At 38.9% G+C, this 22,776-nt stretch overlaps 1 protein-coding gene across 6 annotated transcripts in view; it reads left to right on the forward strand.

The window, feature by feature from the left end:
* Positions 1–22,776, forward strand: part of RBL1 (RB transcriptional corepressor like 1) — an 84,524-nt gene that overhangs the window by 18,723 nt on the left and 43,025 nt on the right. For all 6 annotated transcript variants that reach the window (XM_036244995.1, XM_036244996.1, XM_036244997.1 and 3 more), the window contains 4 exons: positions 5,112–5,224; positions 5,407–5,510; positions 11,931–12,068; positions 20,424–20,588. In XM_036244995.1, coding sequence (XP_036100888.1) covers positions 5,112–5,224; positions 5,407–5,510; positions 11,931–12,068; positions 20,424–20,588 — 520 coding nt within the window. The remainder of the gene's footprint in view (positions 1–5,111; positions 5,225–5,406; positions 5,511–11,930; positions 12,069–20,423; positions 20,589–22,776) is intronic.

Here is a 22,776-nt window from a genome sequence, read left to right on the forward strand (position 1 = left end):
GAATAAATATATCTGGACTTACTACCCATTTAAGTATGAACAAGTTCAAATGAAGTGGCAAGGAAACTATGCTAACATTTTATAGCAACAAGAAAAGGAAGAATGAAAACATAGAATACAAAACACAATAAAGAAACTAGAAACAAATAAATGCAAAGGCATTCCATGTTCATGAATTATAATATTTAATATTGTTAAATCTCCATATTTACCCAAAGATTCAGTACAATCAATATCAAAATCCTAATAGCATTAAAAAAATCTTTTTAATTGGTTTTAGAGAGAGAGGAAAGGAGAGGGAAAGAAAGATAGAAACATCGATGAGAGAGAACATCAATTGGTTACCTCCTGCATGCCCCCCACTGGGGATTGGGCCCACACCTGGGCATGTGTCCTGACTGGGGATCGAAACAATGACCTCTTGGTGCATGGGTCAACGCTCAACCAGTGAGCCACACCAGGTGGGCCCAATGGCATTTTTTACAAAAATAGAAAAAAAATCCTAAAATTGCCCTGGCTGGTTTGGCTCAGAGGTTAGAGCATTGACCCATGGCCCAGAGAATCCCGGGTTTGGTTCCCACTAAGGGCACACATCTCAGTTGCAGTTTGTCCCCAGCCCTGGTTGGGGTTGTGAGGGTGGCAACCACTTGATGTGTCTCTCTCACATGGATATTTCTCTATCTTCCTCCCTCTCTCCCTCCCGATCTATCTGAAGATAAATGCAAAATAAAACCCTAAAATTTATATGGAATTTTAAAGGACCTTCAATAGCCAAAACAATCTTGAGAAAGAAGAACAAAGGTGGAGGCTTCATACTTTCTGATTTCAAAGTGTAGTATGTAGCTATAGTAATCAAAACAGTATGATATTGGCATAAAGACAGACATGTAGATCCCCAAAATACTTTTTTTTTTTATCCTCACCCTAGGACATTTTTCTATTTTTGTTCAGATAGAGTGGGAAGGAGAGAGAGAGAAACATCGAAATGAAAGGGACACATTGAGTAGCTGCCTCCTGCATGACCCAACCAGGGCTGGGGACAAACCACAACCAAGGTATGTGCCCTTAGTGGGAACCGAACCCGGGTCTCTCTGGACTGCAGGCCAACGCTCTAGCCATTGAGCCAAACCGGGCAGGGCCAAAATAAATTTTTATATATATGGTCAAATGATCTTTGATAAAGGTGCCGAGACTACACTAATAAGGAAAGGATAGTCTCCAACAATTGGTGTTGGGAAAACTGGATATCCACATGCAAAAGAATAAAGATAGACTCTTACACTTTATATAAAACTTAATTCAAAATTGATTAAATACCTAAACATGAGACCTGACTATACAACTAGAATAAAATATAGGGGGAAAAGCTTCATGACATTGAAATGGGCAATGATTTATTGGATATGACATCAATATTTTAGGTAATAAAAGCAAAGATAGACCAATAGGACTATGTCAAACTTAAATACTTCTGTACAGCAAAGGAAATAATTTACAGGGTAAGAGGCAAGCAACTGGAGTGGAAGAAAATAATTGCAAACCAGATAAGAGGTTTGTAGCCACAGCATATAAAGAACTCCTACAATTCAGTAACAAAACCAAAAAAAAAATCACCTGATTAAAAAATGAGCATCCCGGCCAGTGTTACTCATTGGTTGAGCATCGACCTATGCACCAAGAGGTCTCTGGTTTTATTCCTGGCCAGGGCACATGGTCGGGTTGTAGGCTCAATCCCCAGCAGGGTGGGTGCAGGGTACAGCTGATCAAAGTTTCTCTCTCATCGATGTTTTTTTTTCTTTTTCTTTTCTTTAATCCTCACCTGAGGATGTTTTTCCGTTTATCTTCAGATAGAGTGGGGGGGGGGGGAGAGAAAGAAGAACGTCAACATGTGAGGAACACATCAACTGGTTGCCCCTACAACCCTGACCAGGGCCAGGGACAAAGCAACCGAGGTACGTACTCTTGACTGGAATCGAACCTGAGACTCACTGGTCCGTGGGCCAATGCTCCAACCACTGAGCCAAACCGGCCAGGGCTGTCATCGATGTTTCTATCTCTCTCTCCATCTTTCTCTCCCTCTCTGTCTAAGATCAACTTAAAACAATTTTTTTAATGGGCAAAGACTTAAATAGACATTTATTTCTTTATTTTTTGTTTTGTTTTTGTTTCTTTTTTTTAATCCTCAACCGAGGACATTTTTCCATTTTTTGCACAGATAGAGTGGGAGGGAGAGAGAGGAAGAGAGAGAGAGAGAGAGAAACATCGACGGGAAAGAGACACATCAAATGGCTGCCACCCGCACGACCAACCAGGGCCGGAGACAAACTGCAACCGAGGCACATGCCCTAAGCGGGAACCGAACCCGGGTCTCTCTGGACCGCAGGCCGATGCTCTAACCGCTGAGCCAAACCGGCCAGGGCAGACATTTATTTCTTTAAAGAAGATATGCAGATGTCCACGAGCTTATGAGAAAATTTTCGACGTCATCAGGAAAATGAGCGTTGTCTCAGGAAAATCATCAGGAAAATGCTAATTAAAACCAAAATAAAATATCTCCTTACACCCATTAGAATGGCCACTGTAAAAAAAAGAAAACAAATGTTAGCAAATAATGTCGATAAATCAGAATTCTAGCATGCTGCTGGGTGGTGTTATGAAGTTGGTATAGCTGATATGGAAAACAGTATTGATATTCCTCATATAATTAAAAATAGAATATTTAGCTCTGGCCAGTTTTGCTCAGTGGTTAGAGCATTGGCCCGCAGACCAATGAGTCTCGGGTTTGATTCCAGTCAAGGGCATGTACCTCGGTTGTGGTTCGTCCCCTGCCTTGGTTGGGGTCGTGTGGGAGGCAACCAGTCGATGTATCTCTCTCACATTGATGTTTCTCTCTCTTTCCCTCTCCCTCTGAAGAAAAAGGAAAAATATCCTCAGGTGAGGATTAAAAAAATGAATAAAAATAGAATTTTTATGACTTAGCGATCTCACTTCTGGATAAATATCCAAAAGAATTGAAAACAGGCTCTCAAAGATATTTGCATACCCAAATTCATTGCACATTACTCACAATAGGTAAGATATGGAAGTAACCTAAATGTCCTTTCAATAGGTGAATAGGTAAAGGAAATGTGGTATATACATACAATGGAATATTATTCAGTATTTTTTTCCCCTTTATTGGTTTTAGAGAGAGATGAAGTGAGAGGGAGAGCGAGATAGAAACATCAAAGAGAATATCGATTGGTCATCTCCTGGATGCCCCCCGCTGGGAATCAGGCCCACAACCTGGGCATGTGTCCTGACCGGGAATTGAACTGGCGACCTCTTTGTGCATGGGTCGACGCTCAACCACTGAGCCACACCGGCTGGACTTATTCAGTATTAAAAAGAAAAAATTCCTGTCATGTGCTACAATATGGATGAACCTTGAAGATATTATCTAAGTGAAATAAGCCAGTGACAAAAAGACAAATACTGAATGATTCCACTTTAGGTACTACTGTATCTAAAATAATCAGACTGATAAAAAGTAGAATGGTAGAGCCATTGGTTGAAGAAAGGAGAAATGGGGAGTTGTTCAATGGAAATACAGTTTCAGTCATGCAAGATGAAAAAGTTCTAGAGATCTATTTTACAGCAGCGTGCACATAGTTAACAATACTCTAGTAGACACTTAAAAATTAAGAAGGTAAATTTATGTGCTTTTTACAACATAAACAAAAGAAAAGAACCTAGTTGGAAGAAAACAACTTAAGAGGCAGAGCTTTGCCTTAGAACTTGACAAGAAAAAGTATTTTTAAAAAATATCTTTTTGTTGATTTTTTTAGAGAGGGAGAGAGAGATAGAAACATCCATGTGGCCCTGGCCGGTTTGGCTCAGCGGTTAGAGCGTCGGCCTTCGGTACAGAGAGACCCGGGTTCGGTTCCCGCTAAGGGCATGTATCTCGGTTGCAGTTTGTCCCCGGCCCTGGTTGGTCGTGCGGGTGGCAGCCACTCGATGTGTCCCTTTCACATCGATGTTTCTCTCTCTCTCTTTTCCTCTCTCTCCCTCCCGCTCTATCTGAACAAAAAATGGAAAAATGTCCTTGGGTGAGGATAAAAAAAAAAAAAAAAAGAAACATCCATGTGAGAGATACATCAATTGGCTGCCTCCTGCACGCCCCCTAGTGGGGATGGAGCCTGAAATCTGGGTATGTGCCCTCACCAGGAATAGAACCTCAGTCCATGGGATGACACTCAATCTGCTGAGGAACACTGGCAAGGCAAGATAAAGTATTTTTACCATTTTTTTCTACCTACCTCTCTGCACATAATATTGGTCTATTTTAACATGGGATTGGAAGTAATGAACCCTGTGCTAGATAATGTGTTATTGGGCAAATCACTTTCTTTCTCACAGTCTTGGATTTGTTTGTCATTTCTGAATTAACAACTATGTTCTGTATTTGAATGCTAGAAAGGTAACAATTTAAAGGTAAAAGAGTTTAATTGCTTCTTGCCAGGTGTTTGTTTTTGGTGCTTTATTTTTCTGTTCATTTTTTTGGCTTAGGTTTTTGGCAGTTTATTTTTCCAGCAGAATATGTGGGTGTGTATGGATGTGTGTGTACACACTACTATATCACCTTTCTGGTTTTTTCTTAAGTCAAGTTTATTGAAGTATAATTTATATATAATAGTTCTTTTCACTGTATAGTTGTATTAGATTTGACAAGTACATACAGTTGTGTAACCACTGCCACCACAGTCAAGACATAGAACAGTTCCATTATCCTCCCCAAATTTATGCCCCTTTGTAGCCATCCCCTATAATTCCTCAACCTCTGGCAACCACTGACATGTTTTCTGTCCCTATAGTTTTGCCTTTTCTAGAATGTCATATAAATATAAATACAATGTAGAGGATGTTGACTCTTCTGATATTGAAATTCCTAAACAATGTTCCAAATTATTTTATTTAGAGCTATAGACTTGTTTGAAATATGCTACATTTACATATCAATTGAGAATAGAACTTTGGTCACTGAAAACCAAACTAATTCTTAAAAGAAGGAATGTTGGTAGGCTGGGTTATTTTTTTCCCCCTGGTAATTGAGTTCCTGTTGTATTTTATAGATCTTGTATGCGTAATCCTATGGAAAATATCATGAAAATAATGAAAGAAATAGGAGAGACTTTCTGTCAACACTATACTCAATCAACAGATGAACAACCAGGATCTCACATAGGTAAGAAGACAAAACTAAAGTTAACACTATTAAAAATAGACAGATTGTTCCCCCAGAACATAGAAATTCAAGTTTTTTCCTTCCCTGCTATTCTTAATTTATCATATTTAAGTTATATATTTTGTTATTTAGTACTTAACAGCTACATTTCATTAGCACATTTTCCCTTTTTTCCCTCATAGACTTTGCTGTAAACAGATTAAAGCTTGCAGAAATTTTGTATTATAAAATATTAGAGACTGTAGTGGTTCAGGAAACACGAAGACTTCATGGAATGGACATGTCAGTAAGTAAACCCACTCTCTCAGCCACTAGCAAGGCCCATAAATCTTAAGCCTAGTTCTAGAATGCACTGTGAAAGTCATCGGTTAAGAGCAAACTGAGGTAAGAGTAGATATTAGTTGGCCTTAGTTGTCTTTGGCACATCTAGAGCCAGCCACCTCAATGCAGGAATGTGAAATATGTAAAATTCGTCTTTGGTACACCATCAGTATCCTTTCCATTTAGGTCCTGTTTTTTGTCCTTCACCTGACTGTTAAGCCAACTAATAATTAAGGTATTTATTTGCCCACACTTCTCAGAGGAATAAATTTTTGTTTTTTTTGTTTTGTTTTGTTTTTACTTTCTTTGAATCTTAGATCAAATCTGACCACTGTCTCCAATAGCTATGTAAAGAAGATTTTTAAAAGGTTAAACCTGCCCAGCCAGTGTGGCTCAGTGGAAAGTGTCGTCCCATGGACTGAGAAGTCCCGTTTCAATTCCTGGTCAGGGCACATGCCCGGGTTTTGGGCTTGGTCCCCAGTGGTGAGCGTGCAGGAGGCAGCTGATTGATGTTTCTCTTTCACATCAATGTTTCTGTCTCTCTCTCCCTTCCTCTTTCTCTGAAAAATTAATAAAATATATTTAAAAATAAATAAAAAGTCAAACCTATTATATATCAGATTCATCCATCTTCTTTTTGTCATTCTTGGAGTCTTCTGACTTTTACTTCCAATAGAAATAGGTTAATGTATCTCAGTGCAGCATAAATATTGTAAAAAAAAATTTCTTTGTTTCATCCTGGAAATTTTCATCTCTCTTCTTTGTTGATTCCCCTTTTTCCTGGATTTCATGTATTTCACGATTTAAGCTAATATTTAATATAGCTTCATGAGAAGGAAATACATTTTCAACATTTTATTTTGAAATAATTATAGATTAACAGAAAGTTAGAAAAGTAGTATAGGAAGGTCTCATGTACCCATTTGCCTTCAGTGGTTACGGTTTACATAGTACAATTTCAAAGTAGGAAATTGACACTGGAACAATGTATGTCTCTCTCTCTTTACCATGTGTCCCATCTGTAGATTATATAACCACCACCAAAATCAAGATACAGAACTGTTTGTCACTACAAAGTTCCCCCTCATAACACCCCTTTATAATCACACTCACTCCCTTGAGCCACTTCTGTACTTTTAATTTTTTTCTTTTTAATCCGTACCAGAGGATATGTTTTTATTGACTTTTAGAGAGAGTGAGAGAGAGAGAAAAAAACATACATCGACTTGAGAGAAACATTGGTTGGTTGCCTCCCATATGTGTCCTGACCAGGGATAGAACCCAAAACCCAGGTATGTGCCCCTGATCAGGAATTGAACCCACCACCTTTTGGTGTGTGGGACAACGGTCCAACCAACTGAGCCATCCAGCCTGGTCATCTCTCAGATTTTTTTTAATTCACCTATTTTGAAGCTCTGCTCTTTGATGCATACAAATCGAGGATTACTATGTCTTCTTGGTAAATTGATCCTTTTATCGTGATAAAATGTCCCTCTGAATCTGGTAATTTTCTTTGTTCTGACATCTATCTGATGTTTATATAGAGACCCTCCTGCTCTCTTTGAATTAATGGCATATTTTTTTTTCCATCCTTTTGTTTTCAAGCTACCTGTATTGTTATCTTTTTTTTTCTTTATTGATTTGAGAGAGAGAAAGGGAGGAAGGGAAAGGAAGAGAGATACAGAAACATCATTGAGTGAGAACATTGACTGGCTACCTCATGCATGCCCCCCACTAGGGATTTGGCCCACAACTTGGGCATGTGGCCTGCTTGGGTCAACGCTCAACCACCGAGCCATGCCGGCTGGGCTGTATTGTCATTTTTGAAGTAAATTTCTTGTAGATAGCATAGAATTGAGTCATGTATATTTACCTACTCTGTAAGTCTCTTTTAATCAGTTAATGTAGACCACTTACATTTAATTCTTGATATGTTAGGGCAGCGATTTTCAACTGATGTGCTGCAAGAATTTTTAAAACATGAGACTTACTAACCTGACTTAATACCTATTTAGTCAGGGGTACTGACTTCTTTCCCCCTAGATTGTCAATTTTTATTTTTATTTTTATTTTTAGTCCTCACCCAAGGACATTTTTCCATATTTTGTTCAGATAGAGTCGGAGGAAGGGGGAGAGAGAGAAACATCAACATAAAAGGGACACATCGAGTGGTTGCCACCCACACGACCCAACCAGGGCCGGGGACAAACTGCAACCCAGGTACATGCCCTTAGCGGGAACCGAACCCGGGTCTCTCTGGACCGCAGGCCGACGCTCTAACTGCTGAGCCAAACCGGCCAGGGCTAGATTGTCAATTTTTTAAAAAATGACAATAGCCAACACAGCAATAGCTGTCTGCTGTGAATTAATCAAAATTATACCTATTTTTTTGTCGGATCAGCAAAAAAATATTTTTGGGTGTGCCACAGAATTTTAGTGATTAGTTTATGTGTGCCACAGGATGAAAATGGTTGAAATTGTTGTTAGGACATAAACCTACATTTTATTTTTAGTTTTTTATTTGTTCTCTCTCTCACGTTTTTTTTTCCCCTACCTTTCTGTGAATAATTTGAACACTTTTTAGACTACATCTCTTTGTATTGATTTTTTTTTTTAAAGTGGTTGTTCTAGGTATTGCTATATATATAAATAACTTCACAATCCACTGGTATAGAAAGACATTTTATCAGGTTAGGTAAGGTGTAGAAACCTTACTTTGCTTTAAGTACCTTTTTAAAAACTTTGTATAATGTTTTTTAGACTTACATTTGATTGGTAGTTGTCTATATTTAGAATTCTAGATTGACAATCATTGTCCTTTATGATTTTGAAGGCATTGCTCCATTATCTTCTAGATGCCAGTGTTGCTAATTAGAAACCTAATGGCATTCTAATTCTCATTATTGGTATGTGTCCTGTGTCTAGTTTCTGGAATATTAATATCCTCTTTTTATCACTGATGTACTGAAATTTATAATAAAGTTCCTTATTGTATATCTTTTTTTTTTTATCCTCACCTGAGGATATCCTTCCATTTTTTGTTCAGATAAAGTGGGAGGAAGAGAAAGAGAGAAACATTGACGTGAAAGAGACACATCGAGTGGCTGCCACCCGCACAACCCAACCAGGGCCAGGGACAAACTGCAACCAAGGTACATGCCCTCAGTGGAAACCGAACCCAGGTCTCTCTAGACCGCAGGCCAATGCTGAGCCAAACTGACCAGGGCCCTTATTGTACATCTTATCATTTGTGTGTTGGGCATTCCAACAAAGTTGCTCTTTTAGTCTCAAAATTTATGTCCTGTATTTTGGAGTCATTTTATTGCATTATTTCTTAGGCAATATATTGCCCACTGATTTATATCACTAGAGCTTTTATTTTTCAGATGAGGGACCTTTTGGATTAATCTTTTTATTTTCTTCTTTTATTTTTCTTACTTTGTCTTTTTGTTCTAATTCTAAGGGTATTTATTCAACTTTTCATCATCTAATCCTAATGAATTTTTTATTTTAGTTATATTTTCATTTCCAAGATCTCTTTCTCTCTGAAGTTATTAATTTAGATTTATTTAAAGTTTTTTCCGTTGCCTACATTGTCTGTTTCCTCTTAGTTTCTTTTTTTTTATCCTCACCCGAGGACATTTTTCCATTTTTTGTTCAGATAGAGCGGGAGGGAGAGAGAGGAAGAGAGAGAGAGAGAGAGAGAGAGAGAGAGAAACATCGATGTGAAGGGACACATCGAGTGGCTGCCACCCGCACGACCAACCAGGGCCGGGGACGAACTGCAACCGAGGTACGTGCCCTTAGCGGGAACCCAACCCGGGTCTCTCTGTACCGCAGGCCGACGCTCCAACCGCTGAGCCAAACCGGCCAGGGCCCTCTTAGTTTCTTTTCTGTTTATTTTTATCTTTGTCTTTCAGTGGGAGGTTTTCCATAAATGTTTGATTATTCCTGAATGTTCACTTATATTTGAATGAGGCACTAAAAATGAGACATTAATAAACCTTTATGTTGACAAACAGTTTGATTCAAAGCTCTGTATTCAAGAGTGGGAATACCAGTCCACCAGCCTTGCCCTGGCAGGTGTAGCTCAGTTGGTTGAGTGTCATCCCAAGCACCGAAGAGTAGCTAGTTTGGTTCCTAGTCGGCGTGTGTGGGAGGCAACCTGATAGATGTTTCTCTCTCATATCAATGTTTCTCTATCTCTCCTTCTACCTTCCTCTCTCTCTAAAATCAATAAAACCATAGCTGGTTTGGCTCAGCGGTTAAAGTGTTGGCCTGCAGATCAGAGAGTCTCAGGTTCAGTTCCGGTCAAGGGGATATACCTGGGTTGTGGTTTGGTCCCCGGCCCTGGTCATGATCATGCAGGAGGCAGCCAATCCATGTGTCTTTCTCGAATCCATTTTTCTCTCTCTCTCCCTCCCTCCCACTGTATGGAATATAATGAACAAAATAAGCTGATGAACAAATTAGATCCAGAGACATAGAAGTAGGGTTCAGATTGACAAACCTTTGGAGGGTGAGAAGGAAGAGATAAACCAAAGAACTTACATGCATATATGCATAATCAATGGACATAGACAACAGTGCTGGGGCAGGATTGGCAGGAGGGTGTCAGTGGGGGGGGGAGAAACATCTGTAACAAAAAATAATAAATAAAAAAATAGTAATTCTAGTACATTGTAAGGAAATTGATGCAAATAAATTAGAAAATTTAGGTGAAAAAATTATCCTTGGGTGAGGATTTTAAAAAATAAGATTAAAATCAATGTAGGGAACAAAGGGGAACATCTGTAATACTTTCAACAGTAAAAAAATAAATAAAATAAAATCAATAAAAATGTCTAAAAAAATAAATAAAAGACCACCAGCCTTTTATTAGGGGCCCTCAACTATTTGGGTAATATTTTGGTTTCTCTAGGGAAGTATCTACTAATTTCTTTCCTCACAGTTGCTGTTTTGGACCAGAAAAAGGAAGGGAAACTTGATTTCACAATTCATCCTGCAAACTTTTACATAAAACCTGTCTTCTATGCCTGGTGTTTCTCAAATTTTAAGTTTCTCTAGTTTCAGATCTCTGTTGGGACAGACTAGAGGTCTCTCATCTGACTCCTTAGAGTGGGGGTTGGGTGGGTGTAATTCTAACTACAACAATTGTTCAAGTCATCCATCCATGTTGGCCCCTTGTTCAACCACTACTTTCTGTTCCATCTGTGCTATGTTTCTTCTCAGGTTACATAGAGCAAATTCATTTGTTTTTAGTGTATCTTTTTAGGCCCTTAACCTTTGACCATTCTACTTTCTGCTGAGTAATTTGTGATCTTTCCCTCCACTTCCAGTTTTATATATTATGATTTGGAGTTATGGATGACTCCTAGTTTTCTCCAGAATAGTTTCTGTTTCTCATTCTCTTTGTTGAGTTGGACTGATATTTGAAAGAAGGATGGCAACAAACAGCCTATTTAAAACTAAAACTGATGTTGAATCTTAAACTTAGTGATGAAATAAGATTTTATCTTCTTAGTAACAGATTTCTTTCTCTGAATTTTTTTAAAGTGTTAGCTGTGATATAATACTTTTGATTTTAGTGTTTTGATTAATAAATCCTTATGTTAACAAAACACTAGTAATAAAACTCATTGTAAAAAAAACATTCCTAGTGCTTTTCTTTTGATGGGAATACTGACTATTTTATTTTATTTTTTATCTTCAGCCGAGGACATTTTTGCTTTTTTCTTTGGATAGAGCAGGAGGACGATAGGGAGAGAAACATCAACATGAGAGAGATACACTGACTAGTGCCACCCACACGACCCCAACCAGGGCCAGGGGCAAACTGCAACCAAGGTATGTGCCCTTAGCACAGTGGTTCTCAACCTATGGGTTGTGATCCCGTTGGGAGTCGAATGACCCTTTTACAGGGGTTGCCTAAGACATAACACTAGCAAAATTACAGTTATGAAGTAGCAATGAAAATAATTTTATGGTTGGGGGTCACCACAACATGAGGAACTGTATTAAAGGGTCACAGCATTAGGAAGGTTAAGAACCACTGCCTTAGTGGGAACCAAACTCAGGTCTCTCTGGTCCACGGGCCAGTGCTCTAACTGCTGAGCCAACCTGACCAGGGCTTGACTATTTTATTATTTGCTCAATTTTCAAAGCAGATTGTGATGTATACCTGATTTAAATATATCTACCACTAAGCAGGATTATATATTACAAGAAAACTCTTTACCAGTTTGAGAATTCATATTTTTATCTCTGATAATCTAGTATAATATAATGTGCACAAGTGATTTTATCTTGTTTCTGGAGTCTTCTATAGAGTGACAAAGGCTGAAATTGCTAGAAATATTAAACTGTGGTCTTTCTCTTCTCCAAGGTTCTTTTAGAGCAAGATATCTTTCATCGTTCCTTGATGGCCTGCTGTTTGGAAATTGTGCTCTTTGCTTATAGCTCACCTCGTGCTTTTCCCTGGATTATTGAAGTTCTCAATTTGCGGCCATTTTATTTTTATAAGGTGAGATGAAAACAGTTTTATAATGGTGTATCTCACATAAGAGTTCTATTTAGCTTTATAAAAAAATCCTCTAAAATAAAAAAAAAATTTTTTTTAAGAATTCTATGTATCTTAATGCTGAAGAAACAAGCTGTAGTGAATTTGGGAAAATATTTGTAGAGGTATTCTGAAAACATATTCCTTTTGGGTAGAATCAAGGACAAAAGGGAGAGAATGAAGGTTATATGTAAATTAAGCCAATCTCACAGCCTTGATTTTTTTTCCATTACTGACTGGCAAATGCAACCAGGAACTAAGTAGTTAACTTTGAATTTTTCATATTTATGAATGAAAATCATAATCCTGGGCTTTGTGTCAAGATGGCAAAGTAGTTAAATGCATTACTTGCATCCTCCTACAACCACATGAAAAGTACAGCAACTATCATTCAGAACCACCTGAAATCTAGCTGAACAGAAGTCCTATATCTGAGGATATAAAGAAGAAGCCACATCAAGACTGATAGGAGAGGCAGAGATGCAGAACAGGCTGGTCCCGTACCCATGTGTGGTGGTTAAAAAATCGGGAGGGATACCTCTGCTTCAGAGGTCCCCCATGAGGAGTGACAGGTCCCACCCCTGCACCAAGAACTCCAGCCCAGGGTTCCAGCTGAGAAGAGAAGTTTCCATCCATAACTTTGCCTGTGAAAATTAGTGGGAATTGTGACTAAATGAGACAGAGAGCTCCTAGAGTCCCAGGCGGTTCTTAAATGGCCCACACACGGACTTACTTGCACTCAACCTCTCTGAGCTTCATCACTGGGGCAACAGCTTGAAAAGTCCCAGGGACTTATGGGGAAGAATTAAATTGTCTGGCTTTGGGATGATGGTTGGAAGGGCAGCTTTCTTTCAGACAGAAGTGCTGGCAGAGACCATTGTTCCATTGCTAAGCCCTCCGCCAACAGAACCGGCAGACAAGCGCCATATCTGGGTCTTCTTCAGCCTGGTTAATACTGTTCACCCTGCCCTGTTGATTCCCTGAGACCCCACCCCATATAACTTTTGGACCCATCCACGCTATTTCCATTGGCTTTTCCATACAAATGGCCTATCTTGGCTCATGCTGCAGACTTTTCTAGAATCTGTCAAAGGTTCACAAACACCAAACAAGCAGCATCTGGCCTTGACCTGCTCTGTACCTTTTGCTAAGTGGCCCTAGGCTGAGCACTAGCAGCATCACCTGCCCTCATTTCACAGCTTGGTCTCTTCCAGGCACCTTGAAGCCCAGCACAAATAGCAGCCATCTGCAGATCACTCTGTTAGCTCATGCCAGGTGGCCGAGGCAGGGCATAGACAGCAGCTGATCTTGTCCTGCCCCTTCAAGGAGGCCTCAGGGCCAGTGCAACCAGTGGATAGCTTCAGGCTAGGCCAGAGCATTACCCTAGCACCACCCAGTCACCTCCATGAGTGACACACTCAAGGGGCAGACTCACTGGGCACCAGAATCTTGCTAAAGTGAATTTTGCTCCGTGGGTTTGACCCTTTCACAGCAGCTCATCCACTGTAGTCATGGCCAGTTCTAGCAGCCTATCAGTCCTGGGGTAAATCTTTCCCATATATGTGCCAACAGCAATCAAGGCACAACTGCAATAGGAGGGTGCACACAGCCCACAGGGTGGAGTGGGTAGGAGTGATTCACCTAGACCAGGGAGGCTGTGCCATTAGACCCTACTGGGTGCTTGCTACATAGGGCTACTCTATCAAGACCGAGAGACAGAGCAGCTCTACCTAATACATAAAAACAAACACAAGGACACATCCAAAATGAGGAGACAAAGCAACACGTCCCAAATGAAACAACAGAACTCCAGGAAAAGAACTAAACAAAATGGAGATAAGCAGTCTACTAGATGCAGAGTTCAAACCACTGCTTATAAGAATGCTCAAATGCTCAATGAATTTAGGTGAAGAGTAGATGAATTATAGTGGGAATTTCAACAAATAGGAAACAAAAAAGGAGGTGGAAAACATAAAAAAGAACCAGTTAGAAGTGAAGAATGTAATAGCTGAAATGAAGACATGGAATCAACAGGAGGGTAGATGAAACAGAAAATCAAATCATCTATTTGGAAGATAAGGAAGCATAATACACCCAATCAGAACAGCAAAAAGAAAAAAGAATCCCAAAAAATGAGGATACTTTAAGGAGCCTCTGGAGCTTTAAGTGCACCAACAGTTCACCTCATGAGTGTGCCAGAAGAAGAGAAAGAGCAATGAATTTAAATCTATGTGAAAAAATGATGGAAAGCTTTCCTACCCTGGTGAAGGAAATAGACATACAAGCCTGAGAAGCGCAGAGGCCTAAACAATATGAACCCAAGGTCCACACCAAGACATCATAATTAAAATGCCAAAGTTTAAAGACAAAAGAAAAAAACCTTAAAAGTGGCAAGAAAAAAGCAGTTAGCTACAGGAGAGCTCTCATAAGACTCAGCTGATTTCTCAAGAGAAATTTTGCAGGCCAGAAGGGAATGGCAAGAAATATTCAAAGTGATAAAAGTAAGGACCTACAACCAAGGTTACCCAGCAAAGCTATTATTTAGAATGGAAGGGCAAATAAAGAGCTTCTCAGACAAGAAAAAGCTGAAGGAGTTCATCACCACCAAACTATTACAAGAAATGTTAAAGGATTTTCTCTAAGAAGAAGAAGAAAAAAAAGTTATATATATATATGAATAATAAAATGGCAATAAATATATATCTATGAACAATTACTTTAATGCAAATGGGTTAAATCCTTCAGTCAAAAGATATATGGTAGCTGAATGGATAATAAAATAAGACCCTTTTATATGCTGTTTACAAGAGACTCACTTCAGATAGAAACACACATACTGAAAATAATGGGATGAAAAGATATTTCATGAAAATGGAAACAAGAAAAGAAAAGCTGAGGTAGCAATATTTATACCAGACAAAGTAGACTTTAAAATAAAGGCTATAGCCCTGGCCGGTTTGGCTCAGCGATTGGAGCATCGGCCTGCGATCCAGAGAGACCCAGTTTGGTTCCCACTAAGGGAATGTACTTCGGTTGCAGTTTGTCCCCGGCCCTGGTTGGGTCGTGCGGGTGGCAACCACTCGATGTGTCCCTTTCACTTCGATGTTTCTTTCTCTCTCTCTCTCTCTCTCTCTTTCTCCCTCTCTCCCTCTCTCCCTCTCCCTCTCCCTCCCTCTCGCTCCCTCCCTCCCTCCCTCCCTCCTGCTCTATCTGAACAAAAAATGAAAAAATGTCCTCGGGTGAGGATTAAAAAAAAAAGAAGAAGTAGTCCATGTGTATACAATGGAATATAACAGCCATTAAAAAGGAAAAATAAAAGCCGGGCTGGTGTGGATTGAGCGTCCTCCCGTGGACTAAGAGGTCCTGGTTCTATTCCCGGTCAGGGCACATGCCCAGGTTACGGACTCGATCCCCAGTAGGGGACATGCAGGAGACATGTTTCTCTCTCCCTTAAAAAAAAAATCAATAAAAACATATTTTTAAAAAAGTGAAATGTGGCTATTTGTAACAATACAAATGGACCTAAAGCAGCAATTTTCAACCTTTTTCATCTCAGCAAATATAAACTAATTACTAAAATTCTGAGGCATACCCAGAAACATACTTTTTCCCAATCTGACAGAAATAGGTATAGTTTTTGATTTACCAAAAATAATAATAATAGTAATTATCTAACCTTTTTGTTTCAAAGTGACTTTTTAAAAAATAAAGTGCCACCTGGCGGGTGTGGCTCGGTGGTTGAGCGTCGAACCATGCACCACGAGGTCGATGGTTCGATTCCCAGTCAGGGCACATGCCGTGGTTGTGGGCCACATCCCCAGTGGGGTACATACAGGGGGCAGGCAATCGATGTTCTCTCTCATCGATGTGTCAGTCTTTCCCTCTCCCTTTCTCTCTCTCTCAAATCAATCAATAAAGAAAAAAAATTTAAAGTGTCTATACCTGTACATAAGGATTTATGGTACTAAGAATTAACTATATGCAACCTTGTTATGCAATGTGACCAATAACATTCAACTCTTATATGACCTATACAGTCAAATCTCAATTTTCAAATGTTTTCATCTCTAACAGTTCTGTTCTCAACCAAGTTCACAGAAAATATGTCTCCATTTTCTTTTTCTTTCTTTTTTTTTTGGGGGTGGGGGGTGGGGGTTGTTTTTGTTAATCCTCACCCAAGGATATTTTTCCATTGATTTCCAGATAGAGTAGAAGGGAGGGAGGGAGACATGTACTGTATATAAGAAAGGCTAAAATGAAAGGAATCATTTAGGGGTCTGGAACAGATGAATAAATTTACATTATGGGGGGGGCCGAAAACACTTTAATTTTCAAAACAGCTACAAGTACCTTATACAATAGATTATTGTTACAACACTTGTTATCTTTTCACAATCTAGTTATTGCAAAGGCATATGGATAAATGTTAATGGACAAAGTCAAGAAAAAGGAGGTACCTTAATAAATGTAAAATTTTTAAAAACACTGGCATTCAATCCACTAATTTACGTTATTTTTAATGGTAAAAAGTTATTCCATTTTTTGCCCTGGCCGGTTTGGCTCAGCAGTTAGAACGTCTGCCCATGGACCAGTGAGGTTTGATTCCAGTCAAGGGCACGTACCTTGGTTGCAGATCATCCCTGGTCCTGGTTGGATCATGTGGAAAGCAACCAGTCAATGTGAAAGCCACATCAGTGTTTCTCTCTGTCTTGCTCTCCCTCCTTCCCACTCTATCTAATGATAAATAGAAAAATATCCTCAGGTGAGGAATAAAAAAAAAAAAATGATTCAGTTTTTAAACAGCCTTCTGGAACAAATTAAGTTAAAAAAAAACTTAGGTTCCGCTGTATATTTATGATTCAAGACACCATTCACACCAGATGGCTATTGTTGTGTTGGCCATTATCATTTTTTTATTTGATTGTCTAAGGGAAAAGAGGTCAGTGCCCCTGACTAAGTTGTCAGGTATTGCATGTTTTAAAAATTCTTCTGGCACACTGGTTTAAGATTGCTGACCTAGACAGAGGATACTGCTTGGAGTGAAATAAGTCAGACAAAGACAAATCCCATGTAATTTTACTTATATTTGGAATCTAAAAAACAAAATAAACAAGCAGACCAGAAACAGATTCATAGATACAAAGAACATTTTGACAGTTGCCAGATAGGCAGAACTTGGGGGGATGGGTGAAAAGGTGAAGGGATTAGGAAGTACAAGTTGGTAATTACAGAATAATCATGGGGTTATAAAGTATAGCATAGGGAATATAGTCAGTAATGTATTAACTATGTATGACCTCAGATGACTACTAGGTTTATTGGAGTGATCACTTCATAAGTTATATAAATGTCTAATCACTGGCTTGTACACCTAAAACTAATATAATGCACATCAACTGTAATCAAAAATAAAATACCATGTTTTACAAAAATTATTGTTCTCTTAAAAAGCATGATGAAAAACAAAGTTGGCCCTGGCCGCTTTGGCTCAGTGGTTAGAGTGTCGGCCTCCGATCGGGAGAGACCCAGGTTCGGTTCCTGCTAAGGGCACAAACCTCAGTTGCAGTTTGGCCCAGGCCTGGTTGGGTCGTGTGGGTGGCAACCACTTGATGTGTCCCTTTCATGTCGATGTTTCTCTCTCTCTCTCTCTCTCTCTCTCTCTCTCTCTCTCTCTCTCCCTCCCACTCTATCTGAACAAAATATCAAAAAATGTCCTCAGGTGAGAATTAAAAAATCGATGTTTCTCTCTCACATTGATGTTTCTCTTCCTTCTTTTCTCTCTAAAAAACATTAAAAGGAAAATCTCTCCCAGGAGAAAGAAATGTTCTGAAATTAATTCTGGTTTAATGAAACTTTAATAACAGATTGTGCTCCTTTCTCAAATTTGAGCTAATTCAGTGTGGATGAATCTTATTTATTCCCTATTTTTCTGCTAGAACTATTTTTATTAACCTTTTTTCTTCTACAACAAAGAAGTCACAGGTACAATAACATTTAATATTATCCAGTGTTAGGATTTACGACTAAGGCTACTATTACACTTATTGGCATGATTTAGTTAGTATTTTGTCATCTATTCTAACTATTGATGAATGAAAAGTTAGTTTGAAGAGTTATATTTTTATACCCAAAATATGCTTAAAGATGTAGAAAATACAGATCACTGGAAAGCTTATCCATTTTAATTGTTGAGTGAATGAGATTTAAATATATTTTTAGTTTCTTAGGGAAAATTGCTTCTGTATACTTACTTTAATGTTTATGTGTGTGTTTAGCCTTACTATTAGGAAATATATGCAATTTTATTAAAGGGAAAAGTTGTCTTTGCTCTCGCCTAATAGCAGTTTATTTATTTATTTTTTTATCCTCACCTGAGGACATTTTTCCATTTTTTGTTCAGGTAGAGTGGGAGGGAGAGAGAGGAACAGACAGAGAGAGAGAAACATCGACGTGAAAGGGATATAACGAGTGGCTCCCTCCCGCATGGCCAGCCAGGGCCAGGGACAAACTGCAACCAAGGTGCATGCCCTTAGCGGGAACCGAACCCGGGTCTCTCTGGACTGCAGGCTGACCCTCTAATCGCTGAGCCAAACTGGCCAGGGCATAATAGCAGTTTATTTTTATTTTATTTTTTTAAATTAATTAACTAGTTTATTTTTTAATCCCCACTCGAGGATATTTTTCCATTTATCTTTAGATAGAAGGAGAGGGAGGGGGAGAGACAGAGAGAGAAATGTGAGAGAGAAACATTGATTGGTTGCCTTCCGCACAACCCTGACCAGGGCCGGGGACCAAAACGCAACTGAGGTACGTACTCTTGACTGGAATCAAATCCATAATTCTTTGGTCCCTGGGCCGACACTCTAACCACTAAGCTAAATAGGCCAGGGCAATAGCAGTTTATTTTTATTTATAATATCCCTTTTCATTTAAGAAATTAAATACATTTGTTTTAAACTAAATAACGTATACTTCCTTTTAAACAGAAAATATGGCCCTGGCCAGATAGCTCAGTTGGTTAGAGGGTTGTCTTGATATGCCAAGGTTTAGGGTTCAACCCCTGGTCAGGGCATATATTGGAATCAACAAGTGAATGTACAAATAAGTGGAGGAACAAATAGTGTTTCTCTCTCTAAAATAAATAAATAAATACTTTTGGAAAAAAACAAGACAAAATATGTACAAATGTAAATATTAAAATCACATTAAAATTCTAATTATAAATAATAATCACTATTAATACTTTTGTGTATATACTTACAGACTTTGTTCTAGATTTTTTTTTCCTCACTTGACATTTTTCCATTTTTTGTTCAGATAGAGTGAGAGGGAGAGAGAAGAAAGAGAGAGAGAGAGAAACATCAACGTGAAAAGGACACATCGAGTGGCTGCCACCTGCACGACAAACCAGGGCCAGGGACAAACTGCAACCGAGGTACATGCCCTTAGCGGTACATGACCGAACCCGGGTCTCTCTGGACCACAGGCTGACGCTCTAACCACTGAGCCAAACCGGCCAGGGCTGTTCTAGATATTTACTCTTTTTTTATTTAATTTTATTTTTTCTATCACCATCTATCCCCTCAGTGCCCTCTTCCACCTCCCCCAGCCCTCCTTCTCACCCCTGCAATCACCACACTGTTATCCATGTCCATGAGTTCTCTCTTTTTTTGTTTTTTGCTCAATCCCACCATAGATAATTTATTATAATGGAATTATGGTATATGTAAAAAAAGTTCCTTTTTAACTGTTATTCATTCTCTTTTGAGCTATTAGGAATAATGTGAATTCAAAACAGCAATAAATTTAAATTAAAAAGAGTAAATTCAAAATAGCTGTGGGCTTGGAACCCAATACCTGACTTCTATTACTGTTGGCCTGTTAACCAGTTTTCACCTATCTTTGTCTTAGTTTTGCACATATAAAGAAAACATGAAAAACAGAAATGTATGTGAAAGTATTTTGAAGATCTTAAAAACTCCTTCAGCCCTGGCCTGTGTGATTCAGTTGGCTGGGTGTTGTCCAGGGCACAGAGAGATCACTAGTTCAATCCCCTGTCAGGGCACATGCCCAGGTTATGGCCTTGATCCTCAATAAGGGGGCTTGCAGGAGGCAGCTGGTCCATGTTTCTCTTTCTCTCTTTCCCTATCCCTTCTCTCTCTAAAATCAATTAAAACCTATCTTTAAAAAAACAAAAAACCTCCTTCAAAGATATCTTTGGTTCTATGTCATAAGACAGAGCTAGTCATACATGCAAGCCATGCAGTCTAGAACTGATTGCTTGAGACTACATTACCTTCTCCATTTTCTTGTATCCAGGTTATTGAAGTGGTGATCCGCTCAGAGGAGGGACTTTCCAGGGACATGGTGAAACACCTGAACAGCATCGAAGAACAGATTTTGGAGAGTTTAGCATGGAGTCATGATTCTGCACTGTGGGAGGCTCTCCAAGCATCTGCAGACAAGGTTCCTACTTGTGAAGAAGTGAGTCAGGACAAGGCTAATAATCATGTCATTTTATAAAATAATAGCTTTATTGAAATATAATTCACACACCATAAATTCACCCATTTAAAGTGTACAAGTCAGCAGTTTTTAGTATAATTATAGATATGTGTAGTCATCACCACGGTCAGTTTTGGAACATATTTGTCCATTCCACAAGAAAGCATACCCTTTAGCTATCTCTTTCCTACCCCTGTTGTCTCCCTAGCTCTAAGTAACCAGTAATCTACTTTTTTTTATTTAATATGTTTTTATTGATTTTTTTAGAAAAAGGGAGAGAGAGAGAGAGAAACATTGATGTGAGAGAGAAACGACGATTGGCTGCCTCCTACATGTCCTCTACTAGGGATCGAGCCCACAACCCGGGCATGTGCCCTGACTGGAAATCGAACTGGGACCTCAGTCTATGGGATGACGCTCAATGCACTGAGCCACACTAGCGGGGCTAATAACCTACTTTCTGTCTCATTTGCTTATTTTGGACATTTCATATAAATAGAATTATACAATATATCATATTCCTTTGTGATTGGCTTCTTTCATTTAGCATAATGTTTTCAAGGTTCATCCACGTTGTACCTGTAGCACTTCATTACTTTTTATGGCTTAATAATATTCCATTGCATGGATATATCATCTATCAATGGATGGACATTTGGGTTTTTTTACACCTTTTGTCTGTTATTAATAATTCTGCTATGAACAGTCATGCACACGTTTTTCTGTGGACGTATGTTTTTATTTTTTTCTTGGCTCTATGTCTAGGAGTAGAAGTACTGGGCCATACAGTAACTGTTTAAGCTTTTAGGGATCTGTCAGACTTTTTTCTAGAGTGGCTACACCATTTAACATTCCCACCATCTGTATGAAGATTTCAGTTTCTCCACATCTTCTCTAGTCCACTTATCTATCTTTTTTTTTTTCTTTATTGATTTTAGAGAGAAAGAGAGATGGAAACATTAATGAGAGAACATCGATTAGCCACCTCCTACATACCCCCTACCGGGTATTTGGTTTACAACCTGGGTATATGCCCTATCTGGGAATCGAACTGGCGACCATTTGGTTCATGGGTCGATGCTCATCCAGTGAGCCACCCTAGCCGGGCTTATTTATCATTTTTATTCTAGCCCTTCCAGTAGGCATGAAGTGATATCTCATGGTTTTTATTTGCATTCTCATGATGGCTAATGATGTTCAACATCTTTTCATGTCCTTATTAACCATTCATATGTCCTCTTTGGAGAAATATCTATTCAGATCCTTTGCCCATTTTAAATTGGATTATCTTTTTGTTGTTGAGTTATTGGAATTCTTTATTTATTATAGATAGAATTCCCGTATCCAACATATGATTTGCAAAACTTTTCTTCCATTCTGTTAGTTGTCTTTTCACTTTTTTTTTTTTTTCAATCCTCACCTGAGGATGCTTTTTGCATTCAGAGAGGGAGAGAGAGAGAGAGAGAGAGAAATATCGATGTGAGAGAGACATATCAATTGGTCGCCACCCACACAACCCCAACTGGGGCCGGGGACAAACTGCAACCAAGGTATGTGCTCATAGCAAGAACTGAACCTGGGTCTCTCCAGACCACAAGCCAACGCTCCAACCACTGAGCCAAACCAGCCAGGGCTCTATTCACTTTCTTGGTGAAGTCCTTTGGAATACAAACATTTTTTATTTTGATGATGTCCAGTTTATTTTTTTTCTTTTGTGGCTTATGATTTTGCTGTCATAGCTAATAAACCATTAATTCCATCATTTTTAATTTTTTAAATGTCCGTGTAAATAATTAAGTACTTTTTATTAGTAGTATTTGGAATAAAAAAGCCAAATATTTGTGCCTAATATATATAGGTAATACATGTAAGATTTTTGTGTCATGACAAATTGAGTAATTCCTTCTACCTCTGTGTTATTCTTTTGTAACTTAAAAAATCTTTTCTTTATTAATATTAGAGAGAAAGAAAGGAAGGGAGAGGGAGAGAGAGAGAGAGACATATCGATGAGAGAGAACATTGATTGGCCGCTTCCTGCATGCCCTCCCCACGGGATCAGGCCTACAACCTGGGCGTGTGCCCTGACTGGGAATCAAACCGGTGACCACTTGGTGCATAGGTCAGTGCGCAACCACTGAGCCACACCGGCTGGACTCTTTTGTAACTC

The sequence above is a fragment of the Molossus molossus genome, unplaced genomic scaffold, assembly GCF_014108415.1.
Source record: "Molossus molossus isolate mMolMol1 unplaced genomic scaffold, mMolMol1.p scaffold_m16_p_6, whole genome shotgun sequence".
NCBI classification, from domain to species: Eukaryota; Metazoa; Chordata; class Mammalia; order Chiroptera; family Molossidae; genus Molossus; species Molossus molossus.